The sequence below is a fragment of the Pristiophorus japonicus genome, chromosome 18, assembly GCF_044704955.1.
Source record: "Pristiophorus japonicus isolate sPriJap1 chromosome 18, sPriJap1.hap1, whole genome shotgun sequence".
NCBI classification, from domain to species: domain Eukaryota; kingdom Metazoa; phylum Chordata; class Chondrichthyes; family Pristiophoridae; genus Pristiophorus; species Pristiophorus japonicus.
The window spans coordinates 27,679,682-27,693,459 of NC_091994.1; the positions used below are offsets into that span (position 1 = coordinate 27,679,682).

Below are 13,778 nucleotides of genomic sequence, written 5' to 3' on the forward strand. Positions count from 1 at the left end.
CCAACAAGGTGAAAATCCAAACTGAGAAACACTTCACCAACCTAACGTACCTCACCATCTATTCTGATCAACTGCAAGTGATTTTCAGAAGTTAAAAAAAAAATTATGGGCTACTTTAACCTGTGCAGTCAAGACCACTGGAAACAAAATCAATGCCCACACATTTAGACTTCTCAAATCAAAGGGAAGATTTTTATCCTGTCGAAGCTGGATTTGAATACAGGAGATAGACGCACTAGTTTCTATTACCCACTCTAACACCGAGACTCTTCTGATTTGGCCTTATTGTGACCTGATGTAAAGCAAGGAAAGCGACTGAAAGGTTTCTCTGCAGGATCCATGTAAATTTCTAGTTCATAATTGCTGCAAAGGTCCTGAATTATTGTAAAGGTCATGAATGATGAAGTATTATATAAATATTCTTGTGAAAGCAATCCACAATATGTAGTAGTAAATATATTTGGATTTTCCCAGTTTTAATTAGAACACGTGACTTGCAGAAATACTGTGCAATTCCAGTTTTGAAATGCACCAACAAATACTTGTACACCAGCAAACTTGCAGACTTGTCATGTCATGTTATCCTGGGTACAGATATTAGGCTTCACACAGTCATGTTGTGCAACATCATTTTTAACAGCTTTACTCACTTCCGTTGGGTGTCAGAAGGATCATTCACAAATGCAAACAACTTGAAAGGCATTCACTATTACAGAACACAAAGCAGTTTTACAGCTGAACAAAAGATCACAGATGGTATAAAATAACAGAAACAGGTGTACAAAAATTAACAGTCTTGGTAATGGTTGACACTAAAAGGTTAAAAAAATTCAAGTGCTTTTCCATCCATATTTGTACAGTTTGAGACAAAAGCATTTTCAACATTATAAGCAGCAAGACCTTTTAATCTCCCCAACAAATTTTGGGGATCATGCTTCATTGGACTTTTACATCTAGTATTAGAATTTTAGCCAATTCATAATTTTAATTAAAATAAGGTTACTATTTTGTGCAGTTCAACATGATGTTAACCTACAGGAGCCAGACATTTTAATAACAAAATACTTAATAGAAGTAATCTTCCTGCTTAATATTTTGAAAATCCTTGTAATACAGTTACAAAATATATATATATATAATATATATATGTTGGCACACAGGAAAGCCTAATATTCAGGTTTCTTATTAAACATTATGCTCATCTCCATAATCAAGCTTTGTTTAGCATTCTCACTGCATTTCTACAGAACTTTATATTCAATGTACATTTTCCTACACTAACAGAAAAATATTTACAGGTAGCACCAAATAAAATGTGCACATTTCTCTCAACATCTCCATTTTTATCAGACAGTGAAAAGTAGCTGGCTTTTTATATAAACTGTACAAGAAAATTAGAATATCAGCACTTAACTAGACCTTAATTCAAAACCTTTGGCAGTCTTTTCAAACAGTTCTTTGTAAACAAACATAATTGAAAACATACTTTAAAAATTCGAGCTGTTTGGAATGAGCAGCAAAATCCTTCAAAATGTCCTCTTTCTAAGATCCATCCAAATGAAAAAATCAGTACCAGCATGATGAAACAGTTTCTTGTATATTTATGGGAATGTTCTCATTTTCCCTTTTAACACACTACTTCCTCAATCATCATCGTATCCTTGTGAAGAGATTCAGCACAGATATGGATTCCTGTAAATCAATTCAAAAAAAGTTTCCATGTTCATAAAACAATTTTATTTTTTCAAAAAGTTTTATTTATCTCACATTTTATTTATTGGTGTTCCAACGGTTTGATATCCTGTATCCCAAAGATTAGTGTAAAGCATTGTACTATTTCAGAACAATGATCTTCCTTTACACACACACACAATTATTAAACATATGCAGACTCAGCATATAATTCCAGTAATTTTAGAGAATGGTCATCACCAGCATGCAAAACACCTAGCCAACCAGATAGGTTTAGTTACTCGGCATGACTCAACAACGTGAGACATGGTATGTATTTGTCCACAAGGCCATTTGCTGTAATGAAGACCCTATATAGGTGAAGATTTGAGGCACAGCTTCCTTTTCCAGTTTGAAAGCAGTTGAGAAGTGCCCAACTACGACGTGGCTTAGTTGAAGCCTGGTCGACTGTATCTAGTATCAGAGGTAAAATGGTGATTTTCATGCCAGCGAGTTGATCAAAGCAATCAGGAAAGGTTGACCATATTGGGTGTCTTGAAGAGGTGGATTAAATAAATGAGTGAATTGGTAATCCGAACAACAAAGATGTGGAGGAGCCATGTTGCAAAGGACTTGTGATCAGACTAGGGCACAATGTGCCAGACAAACCTTATAGTAGCATGCAGTTTAGTATCCACCAGTTTAGTGTGCAGGGAGCGAGCCCAAATGGGAGTGCAATATTAATCAACAGAAAACAAAATAAGAATTTTTTAAAAATAGACGGGCCACCTGGCATCGACCTCGTGGTCGGCTTAGGAAATGACAATGGCACACCCAGCCCAGTTGACCCTGCAAAGTCCTCCTCACTAACATCTGGGGACTTGCGCCAAAAATTAGGAGAGCTGTCCCACAGACTAGTCAAGTAACAGCCTGACAATCATACTCACAGAATCATACCTTTCAAGCAATGTCCCAGACTGCTCCATCACCATCCCTGGGTATGTCCTGTCCCACTGGCAGGACAGACCCACCAGAGGTGTTGACACAATGGAACAGTTGGGAGGGAGTGGGCCTGGGAGTCCTCAACATTGATTCTGGACCCCATAAAGTCATATGGCTTCAGTCAAGCATGGACAAGGAAACCTCCTGCTTATTGGCAACTCCCCTCAGTCCTCAGCTGATGAATCAGTCCATCACCAAGAGTGGCTCAGTAGCACCATTACTGACCGAGCCCTGAAGGACATAACTCTCAGACTGGGTCTGCAGCAGGTGGTGAGAGAACCAACATGAGGGGAAAAACCTACTTGACCATATCCTCACCAATCTACCCGTCACAGATGCATCTGTCCATGACAGTATTAGCAGCAGTGATCACCGTATAGTCTTTGTGGAGATGAAGTCCCGTCTTCACACTGAGGTCACCCTCCATTGTGTTGTATGGCACCACCACTGTGCTAAATGGGATAGATCCAGAACAGATCTAGCAGCTCAAAACTGGGCACTGAGGTGCTGTGGGCAGCAGCAGAATTGTATTCCGCCACAATCTGTAACCTAAGGGCCTGGTATATCCCTCACTCTACAATTAGCATCTAGCCAGGGGACCAATCCTAGTTCAATGAGGAGTGCAGAAAAGCATGCCAAGAGCAGCACCAGGCATACCTAAAAATGAGGTACCAACCTGGGGAAGCTGCAACACAGGACTACATGCATGCTAAACAAGCTGCATGGTATAGACATAGCTAAGCGATCCCACAACCAACTGATCAGATCAAAGCTCTACATCCAGTCGTGAACGGTGGTGGACAATTAAACAACTAATGGGAGGAGGAGGCTCCATGAATATCCCCATCCTCAATGACGGCGGAGCCCAGCACACGAGTGCAAAAGACAAGGCTGAAGCGTTTGCAACCATCTTCAGCCAGAAGTGCCAACTGGATGATCCATTGCGGCCTTCTCCCGAGGTTCCCACCATCACAGAAGCCAGTCTTCAGCCAATTCGATTCACTCCATGTGGTATCAAGAAACGGCTGAGTGCACTGGATACAGCAAAGGCTGTGGGCCCCGCCAACATCCTGGCTGTTGTTCTGAAGACTTGTGCTCCAGAACTAGCCACGCCTCTAGCTAAGCTGTTCCAGTATAGCTACAACACTGGCATTTACCGGACAATGTGGAAAACTGCCCAGGTATGTCCTGTCCATAAAAAGCAGGACAAATCCAATTCACCCAATTACCATCCCATCAGTCTACTGTCAATCATCAGCAAAGTGATGGAATGTGTTGTTGTCAGTGCTATCAAGTGGCTATTACTCACCAATAACCTGCTCACTGATGCTTAGTTTGGATTCCGCCAGGACCACTCGGCTCCAGACCTCGTTACAGTTTTGGTCCAAACATGGACAAAAGAGCTGAATTCCAGAGGTGAGGTGAGATGAGTGACTGCCCTTGACATTAAGGCAGCATTTGAGTATGGTATCAAGGAGCCCTAGTAAAATTGAAGTCAATGGAAATCAGGGGGAAAACTTTCCTAGTACAAAGTAAGATGGTTGTGGTTGCTGGAGGTCAATCATCTCAGCCCTAGGACATCACTGCAGGAGTTCTTCAAGGCAGTATCCTAGGCCCAACCATCTTCAGCTGCTTCATCAATGACCTTCCCCCACATAAGGTCAGAAGTGGGGATGTTCGCACAGTGTTCAGTTCCATTCACAACTCCTCAGATAATGAAGTAGTTCATGCTCGCATGTAGCAAGACCTGAACAATATTCAGGCTTAGGCTGATAAGCAGCAAGTAACAGTCGCGCCACAAAAGTGTCAGGCATTGACTGTCTCCAACAAGAGAGAATGTACATGACATTCAATGGCATTACCATCGCCGAATCCCCCACCATCAATGTCCTGGGGGTCACCATTGACCAGAAACTTAACTGGACCAGCCACATAAATACTGTGGCTAAAAGAGCAGGTCAGAGGCTGGGTATTGTGCAAGGAGTGTCTCACCTCCTGACTCCCCAAAGCCTTTCCACCGTTTACAAGGCACAAGTCAGAAATGTGATGGAATACTCTCCACTTGCCTGGATGAGTGCAGCTCCAACATTTAAGAAGCTCAACACCATCCAGGACAAAGCAGCTTGCTTGATTGGCACCCCATCCACCACCTTAAACATTCATTCCCTTCACCACCAGCGCACCATAGCTGCAGTGTATACCATCTACAAGATGCACTGCAGCAACTCGCCAAGGCTTCTTCAGCAGCATCACCCAAACCCGTGACCTCTAGCACCTAGAATCTATGCACTCGAGCATCCCTGATTATAATCGCTCAACCATTGGTGGACGTGCCTTCTGTTGCCTAGGTCCCAAGCGCAGTAACTCCCTGCATAAACCTCTCCGCAAAAAGTGGAGGCGTTTGCTCCCCAGGCAAAGCCAGCAAGTTTGATGGTTAGGTTATTTGAAGGTTTGACTTTCTCAGTAAGTTAGTGATTTGTTGAGGGAGACGCTCGAGCAAACAGGTGGAGCATCACGTTTTAGGAAGTTAACCATTTATGATAAGCTCACGAGAGGTGCTAGCATTATGCAAGTGAAAGACGGAGGACAGTTTTTGTAGTACAGGTACTTGGATGAAGGCGCCATTTCAGGCAGTACTCTGCCATAAGTTTCATATTATTGGTCACTGTGGTTTCCAGGGTGGAAAAAAAATCATTAGCTTGAGTAGCACTGACACATCATCGGCATAGATATCCATGATCTGGTTTCAATAGAACAATGCACTTTGTCCAGGCACACTGAACAAGGAGCCAAAAGCACAATGGATTGTGAATTTTAGAGCTTTGTAGAGTGCCATAAACATGTCTGTATTCCCCCTCGATTGGGTTATGTTATGTCATGGGATAGTAACAATTATTTGTTCAACGGTCGCTAAACAATGCACATTGGCTTTGAGGTTTCATCAAGGTTTCCTTGTACTTTTGATGAGTGCTTAGTTGAGACTGGCATGGATAAGTGATGGTTGATGCTGACTGTGTGGAAGGTCATCAAGATCGAGGAAGGTGCCATGCTGTTTAGGGTTGTGGATCAGGTTATGGTCATTATTCGACGCCGAAGTTTGTAACCGCCCACCATCTTTGTTGGATTGTGAGTAAACCAAGTCTGTGTGATGGCTATTAAGGTTCCCAATGTAGATAGCTGGGTGGAAAAAAAAAAGAGTAGGTTGTCCCTCTGGATTTCACTTGGTAGCTTATCGCAATATTGAAACCACCATGACATCACAATAATTAGTGGATAAGTAGCAGTTGCATCAAAGATGCTGTTCTGGACATTGGTATTCTATTCCCACCACAAACCAAAGCAGATGATCTTTGCTCGCCTCTGATAGTACTGCCGTACAACTGGCTGCTGATGGTTTGACACATTGGTGCATTATACACTGCTCCTTTTCAATTCCTCCTCTAATTCTGTGGGAAGTATTGCATCTCTGCTCCTTCCCAAAACTGGCTAGTGAATTAAAAGACCCACCATTAGGAGAACTGTAGGAGCAAACTATGTTCTACCATTCTGTACAGTAAATTCCTATGTTGCAATAAACCACCACAGACCAGCAACTCCTACACAGCATAATTCTATAATTAATCAAACGCAGGATCTATTGATTCTTTAACTAAAATCAAAGATTTTTGGTATAATCTTCATATCACTACAGCTACCCACAATATCATATACCTTAGTTGAACGAGTTTTACTAAAAACATTCCAGAATCGGAGTGTTTCATCTCCAGCTCCAGTAACTATGGCTTCTCCATCTGGTGACATTGCCTGCAGACAAAAAGAGAAGTTAGTATATTTCCATTATTATTTTTAAGAACAGTACATTTCTTTTGTAGCTTTAAAAAAAAACTGATTTCGACAAGATCTGCTTTTGCTAACCGCTTATTTTTTTCTCCTCCCCATACACCTTTCCTAACTAGGAAAGGGTTGATGGGAGACTCATTTAACCTATATTCTGTAGCCAGACAGTCCGCTGTCACCCTCCTATTCAAAATCTACATTCATATATATTTTTATGAAGCCCCTGTATTTCTTCAGGCTCTCAATATTGAGTCCTTAGTTGCGTAGGAGAGCAAAGTGCACAGGGTAGAGATGCATCCACAGCAGGCTACTGGGTAGTGGAGGAAAAGTTCCCTGGAGTTGGTTTCAGTGGAAATCTGCACAGTATTGCATGGTTCTGGAGGTAGAGCTACAACTGGAGATAGCTGTATTGATCTTGCTGGGAGAAATGAAATTTGCTCTAGGCATTTCTTAAAGAATTGTGGGGCTAATTTTTTCCCCCTATCTCTACCAAGTGTCTAGTGCCCTCTACTCGTCATATTGATCAACTAACTAACCAGTGAGATATGGCAGGGAGTACCCCGGTTATAATATTATGGCTTTGCATGGGCTGACGAGAGGAACTTAAAACAACTGTTTGAAACATACAACAGAGGTCTATCCTAGTTCTTGATTCATAGCGATACCTGGGTTTTCTGCTGGATGCTAACTGTAGTTTGGACACATTATTTAGGACTATGCTGAGAAGGCATGACTGGTCCTTTGATCTTTCTATTCTTTCTTAAGTGACAGCAACATCCCAATGCTGGTTAAACTTGTGGTGTAGATTGAGTGTTCAAACAGTTCTTCTTCACGGTTCAAAGTCTTGGGCATGCAATGGAACAATTTCCTTAAGTTCATGTTCAATATTCCAGGACAAAAAGGAATGAGGTAAATTTGTGGCAAAAAGAAGAACCTGTTATAGGGAGGGAGGGCTCCAGCCTACATTAATCTGCCACTACATACGCTGGAGAAGGAGCCAGTTTCATAGTAACCACGTCTCAATACCAAAGCCCCTCAACACGATGACCCAGGTTAAGTAGTTGGAGCAAAGTTGTAGGGTTGGTCCATTGATGTTCTAGACATCCAAGTCTACCATAAACTGCCCTGTGCATGTCTGTCTGTCATGCTGAAGGTATGTCTGGAATATTGCATGGAAACTAATTGACATCACTGAGTATAGAAAAAATTCACGAGATACAATTAGCAACAGACCTTTTGTCAACCATCGTCTAGAACAAACATTTTAACAACTACATTGAGGGCTGCTGATGTTTAATGTCAACATTAGCAACATATGGAGAGTAAAGCCATACAGTTATTCTGAAGGAGTCAACCAGCATGTAGCTTTTAACATTGGATGCATGTGTCATAGAAAAAAACATAGAAACATAGAAAATAGGTGCAGGAGAAGGCCATTCAGCCCTTCTAGCCTGCACCGCCATTCAATGAGTTCATGGCTGAACATGAAACTTCAGTACCCCCTTCCTGCTTTCACGCCATACCCCTTGATCCCTCGAGTAGTAAGGACTTCATCTAACTCCCTTTTGAATATATTTAGTGAATTGGCCTCAACTACTTTCTGTGGTAGAGAATTCCACAGGTTCACCACTCTCTGGGTGAAGAAGTTTCTCCTCATCTCGGTCCTAAATGGCTTACCCCTTATCCTTAGACTGTGACCCCTGGTTTTGGACTTCCCCAACATTGGGAACATTCTTCCTGCATCCAACCTGTCCATCCCGTCAGAATTTTAAACGTTTCTATGAGGTCCCCTCTCACTCTTCTGAACTCCAGTGAATACAAGCCCAGTTGATCCAGTCTTTCTTGATAGGTCAGTCCCACCATCCCGGGAATCAGTCTGGTGAATCTTCGCTGCACTCCCTCAATAGCAAGAACGTCCTTCCTCAAGTTAGGAGACCAAAACTGTACGCAATACTCCAGGTGTGGCCTGTACAGGCCCTGTACAACTGTAACAACACCTTCCTGCCCCTGTACTCAAATCCCCTCGCTATGAAGGCCAACATGCCATTTGCTTTCTTAACCGCCTGCTGTACCTGCATGCCAACCTTCAATGACTGATGTATCATGACACCCAGGTCTCGCTGCACCTTCCCCTTCCTAATCTGTCACCATTCAGATAATAGTCTGTCTCTGTTTTTACCACCAAAGTGGATAACCTCACATTTATCCACATTATACTTCATCTGCCACGCATTTGCCCACTCACCTAACCTATCCAAATCACTCTGCAGCCTCATAGCATCCTCCTCGCAGCTCACACTGCCACCCAACTTAGTGTCATCCGCAAATTTGGAGATACTACATTTAATCCCCTCATCTAAATCATTAATATACAATGTAAACAGCTGGGGCCCCAGCACAGAACCTTGCGGTACCCCACTAGTCACTGCCTGCCATTCTGAAAAGTACCCGTTTACTCCTACTCTTTGCTTCCTGTCTGACAACCAGTTCTCAATCCCATGTGCTTTAACTTTGCACATTAATCTCCTGTGCGGGACCTTGTCGAAAGCCTTCTGAAAGTCCAAATATACCACATCAACTGGTTCTCCTTTGTCCACTTTACTGGAAACATCCTCAAAAAATTCCAGAAAATTTGTCAAGCATGATCTCCCTTTCACAAATCCATGCTGACTTGGACCTATCATGTCACCATTTTCCAACTGCGCTGCTATGACATCCTTAATAATTGATTCCATCATTTTACCCACTACTGAGGTCAGGCTGACCGGTCTATAATTCCCTGCTTTCTCTCTCCCTCCTTTTTTAAAAAGTGGGGTTACATTGGCTACCCTCCACTCGATAGGAACTGATCCAGAGTCAATGGAATGTTGGAAAATGACTGTCAATGCATCCGCTATTTCCAAGGCCACCTCCTTAAGTACTCTGGGATGCAGTCCATCAGGCCCTGGGGATTTATCGGCCTTCAATCCCATCAATTTCCCCAACACAATTTCCCGACTAATAAAGATTTCCCTCAGTTCCTCCTCCTTACGAGACCCTCTGACCCCTTTTATATCCGGAAGGTTGTTTGTGTCCTCCTTAGTGAATACTAAACCAAAGTACTTGTTCAATTGGTCTGCCATTTCTTTGTTCCCCGTTATGACTTCCCCTGATTCTGACTGCAGGGGACCTACGTTTGTCTTTACTAACCTTTTTCTCTTTACATACCTATAGAAACTTTTGCAATCCGCCTTAATGTTCCCTGCAAGCTTCTTCTCGTACTCCATTTTCCCTGCCCTAATCAAACCCTTTGTCCTCCTCTGCTGAGTTCTAAATTTCTCCCAGTTTCCAGGTTCGCTGCTATTTCTGGCCAATTTGTATGCCACTTCCTTGGCTTTAATACTATCCCTGATTTCCCTAGATAGCCACGGTTGAGCCACCTTCCCTTTTTTATTTTTACGCCAGACAGGAATGTACAATTGTTGTAATTCATCCATGCGGTCTCTAAATGTCTGCCATTGCCCATCCACAGTCAACCCCTTAAGTATCATTTGCCAATCTATCTTAGCCAATTCACGCCTCATACCTTCAAAGTTACCCTTCTTTAAGTTCTGGACCATGGTCTCTGAATTAACTGTTTCATTCTCCATCCTAATGCAGAATTCCACCATATTATGGTCACTCTTCCCCAAGGGGCCTCGCACAATGAGATTGCTAATTAATCCCCTCTCATTACACAACACCCAGTCTAAGATGGCCTCCCCCCTAGTTGGTTCCTCGACATATTGGTCTAGAAAACCATCCCTTATGCACTCCAGGAAATCCTCCTCCACCGTATTGCTTCCAGTTTGGCTAGCCCAATCTATGTGCATATTAAAGTCACCCATGATAACTGCTGCACCTTTATTGCATGCACTCCTAATTTCCTGTTTGATGCCCTCCCCAACATCACTACTACTGTTTGGAGGTCTGTACACAACTCCCACTAACGTTTTTTGCCCTTTAGTGTTCTGCAGCTCTACCCATATAGATTCCACATCATCCATTTATTATAGAGCCAAAGAATGTTATAATTTTAATCCTTGCATTATACAAAATGAATGTAAAAATCATAAGTAACTCACCAAGTATAGCACTCTGTATGAATGTCCAGTCAATTTGGCTACTTGTGTTAATGATGGATACTTCCACACCAGGATTTGATTTTGTGAATATCCATGAGTACTTACCTATAAGTATTAAAAACATTATTTATTACTGTATTAGTAAAACAATGTACATAAAAACACAAAGGTGCCACATAAAATGTTTGAATGAAAAAAGCTCCAGTCATTATTACTGTAATACCATGACCCAGAAATCCCAGCCTCCCCGGGTCCATACGGACCCGGGAAGGCATCGCAAAAGCCGGTTTTCAGCGCACAATGCGCACGCACTGAAAACCAGCTTGACAGATCCTTTGCATCTCTGGAGCGAGGACATTTGCAAGAGCAAGATTGCAGTATTTACCTACATCTTGCCCAGAAAATGTCCTGAAAACTCTTGTGCCTGATAAAAGCAGGCGCATAGCCTACTTTTATAGGCATAAGAGTTTTAAAATACAAAAAAACATTTAAAAATGAAATTACAACAGCACATTTTATTGTTAAAAACCCTCCCCACTACAGTAAGTTTATTTTAGACCATAATTAAAAAAACTTTTAAAAAATTGGAATAAAAAAAAATAATACATAAATAACATTTAAATTAGTAAAAATGTGGTGTATTTTTTCTATCTTTTATTAGAGTTTTGGGGATGGGGGGGGGGGGGCTTCTCATTCATAATAATGGGAATAATTGGAACTCCCAACTTACGGAGTTCCCATTATTATGAATGAGAATATACTTTACCTTGATTGGCTGCCCAGAGCCATGTGACTGCAGTTCCAGCCCTGCAGACGTCCGAACGTGCACGCACTCCGATGCGAGCCAGTGGAGGCTTCAGGACTGGGAACTCATGTGGCCGCAGCAGGAACAGGTAGGTATGCATCTTTTTAAAGTTTTTCCTTCGATCGTCCGCGGAAAGCAGTCGACCGGGATTTCTGGGCCAGTATTACACAACAGCACTAATATTTTCCAACACTACATGTGTGAATTCTACATTGATTCTGTAGTTCAGTTATTACCCAATCCATACAAAATAAAGCCCTTTTCTCAACGGCCATAAAATCCACAGAACTTTCTTACCCATTATGGTCTCAGTGAATGGAAAGTTTTTCTAAGTACAACAGCCAATCGTGCATTCATGACAAGAACACAATGATTTACTGGCTAATAGAATGGTTTTTGACTTCTAATGAGCCAAGAAAACAATCTTATTAATACAATACTCAAAGAAAATGAAATTAAATTGCAGATGAATCTAGATTAAATGTAATTTTATTCCTTCTCTGAATGTGTGCATCGCTGGCAAGGCCGACATTAATTGCCATCCCTAGATTTGGCAAAATGCGTAGCTTGCTAGACAAGAGTGCTTGCAAGAGTGAGACTAGATTCACAGATAGCCCAGACTGAGTAAGGATGGCAGATTTCCTTCTCTAACAAACATTAATGAACATGTTGGGATTTTACGACAACCTAATTGTTTTACTTTTACCGATACCAGGTGCACTAAAAATAAGTTAAATACTTTGTACTTACTAGTTCATTTGCATGCTTGGACCAAGCAAGGTTGCACACCTGGGAACCTGTATCTATACACTGCAAAGGCTGAGAGGTAAGAGTATTCCAGAAACGGATGCAACGGTCAGCAGTTCCACCACCCGATGCAAGGAGACCATGCTGATGAGGAGACCAGGCAATGGCTTTCACTGCTGCAAGATGCTCCGTGTACTGCTGTACTGGCCCTGAACTGGAGTTGTTCCACACCAGAAGCTAAACAAAGATGATAAGTTATATGCAAAAGATTTAGCAATATGAAGTACAACCCATTTTGTCTTTAAACAATTTTTGATTACCAAGATTTAAGTGAAATGTCAAAATAAAACAGACATGCCAAAGTGAATTACGAATCATGTACAGTTTCATTTTTTTTCAGGAGGGGGAAGAGTTTTAGTTGAGCAGCACTAATACCAGCAGTTTATAGATCAGTGGACTGACTCCATTTCCTAAGCAGCATGGGACAGACAAGAAATGAAGCTCATCAAATCACTTCAGATTGGACCCCCATGAATAAGGGTGAAAAAAATTTGAGTTAACATAACTGAAGTAACTGACCCAGAGTTTAAGTACTGGAAGAACAATATACCTATATGGAGACTGTAATATCTGTTTTTCAATTATTCTGCTCATTCAACAAACCAGGTGGCTTGATTATTCCTGAAGGATGCCACACAGAAATACTACTTTTGTGTATGTGTGCACACACATCTGTATATACCTGTTTGCACAGCAAAGGTACAAGCCACTAGTTTAAAAAAAAATCTTAAATTCAATTTACAGAATGTTTTTGTTTGAAGTGAGGACATCAACTCCCTTTTATCTCAGTAAGCCCAGGTCACACTAACTATATTCGAGTGTGAACAAGCAGACAACTTGCGCCTAGCTCTCACCAATGCTGCTCAGAACCAGCTCTCCCTGTGAAAAATTCAGGGCTTATACCTCACAGCAGTGCAGTTGGGACGGGGAAGCAGTCGATGAAGGAACATTATGGGCACGAGTCCGCACCCCACCACTCTAAACCACGTACTGGCACTCTAATGCGCAGTTCCATCGCAGTTTACAGAATTTTTCTCCTTTGCCAATTTTGCTCCTTACCCTGAAGGTATTGACTACTTCCCAATGTACAGTTCTAATTGCCTTCCAGTACCTCAGTCAAGTGGCCATTATTCACACATGAGCTACAAAAATGAATGTTGTAGACTATTTCTCATTGGGAGGATCACATCCAAGGCTACTCCTGTTCAAGAGTGCTCTTTCCTGCAGGAATCACTTGATAGGGATAAGGAATGGGAACCCCCTCCCTAACAAAGAGACCTGGGTGTCATGGTACATCAGTCATTGAAGGTTGGCATGCAGGTGCAGCAGGCGGTTAAGAAAGCAAATGGCATGTTGGCCTTCATAGCAAGGGGATTTGAGTACAGGGGCAGGGAGGTGTTGCTACAGTTGTACAGGGCATTGGTGAGGCCACACCTGGAGTATTGTGTACAGTTTTGGTCTCCTAACCTGAGGAAGGACATTCTTGCTATTGAGGGAGTGCAGCGAAGGTTCACCAGACTGATTCCCGGGATGGCGGGACTGACCTATCAAGA

General features: G+C 42.1%; 1 protein-coding gene across 2 annotated transcripts in view; it reads right to left on the reverse strand.

The window, feature by feature from the left end:
- Positions 1-455: 455 nt before the first annotated feature.
- fzr1a (fizzy/cell division cycle 20 related 1a) overlaps positions 456-13,778 on the reverse strand; it is a 63,396-nt gene continuing 50,073 nt past the window's right edge. For both annotated transcript variants that reach the window (XM_070859810.1, XM_070859809.1), the window contains exons 11-14: positions 12,169-12,402; positions 10,614-10,718; positions 6,385-6,477; positions 456-1,692 (exon numbers count right to left, since the gene is read on the reverse strand). In XM_070859810.1, the coding sequence (XP_070715911.1) occupies positions 1,651-1,692; positions 6,385-6,477; positions 10,614-10,718; positions 12,169-12,402 (474 nt within the window). In that variant the 3' untranslated portion in view covers positions 456-1,650. The remainder of the gene's footprint in view (positions 1,693-6,384; positions 6,478-10,613; positions 10,719-12,168; positions 12,403-13,778) is intronic.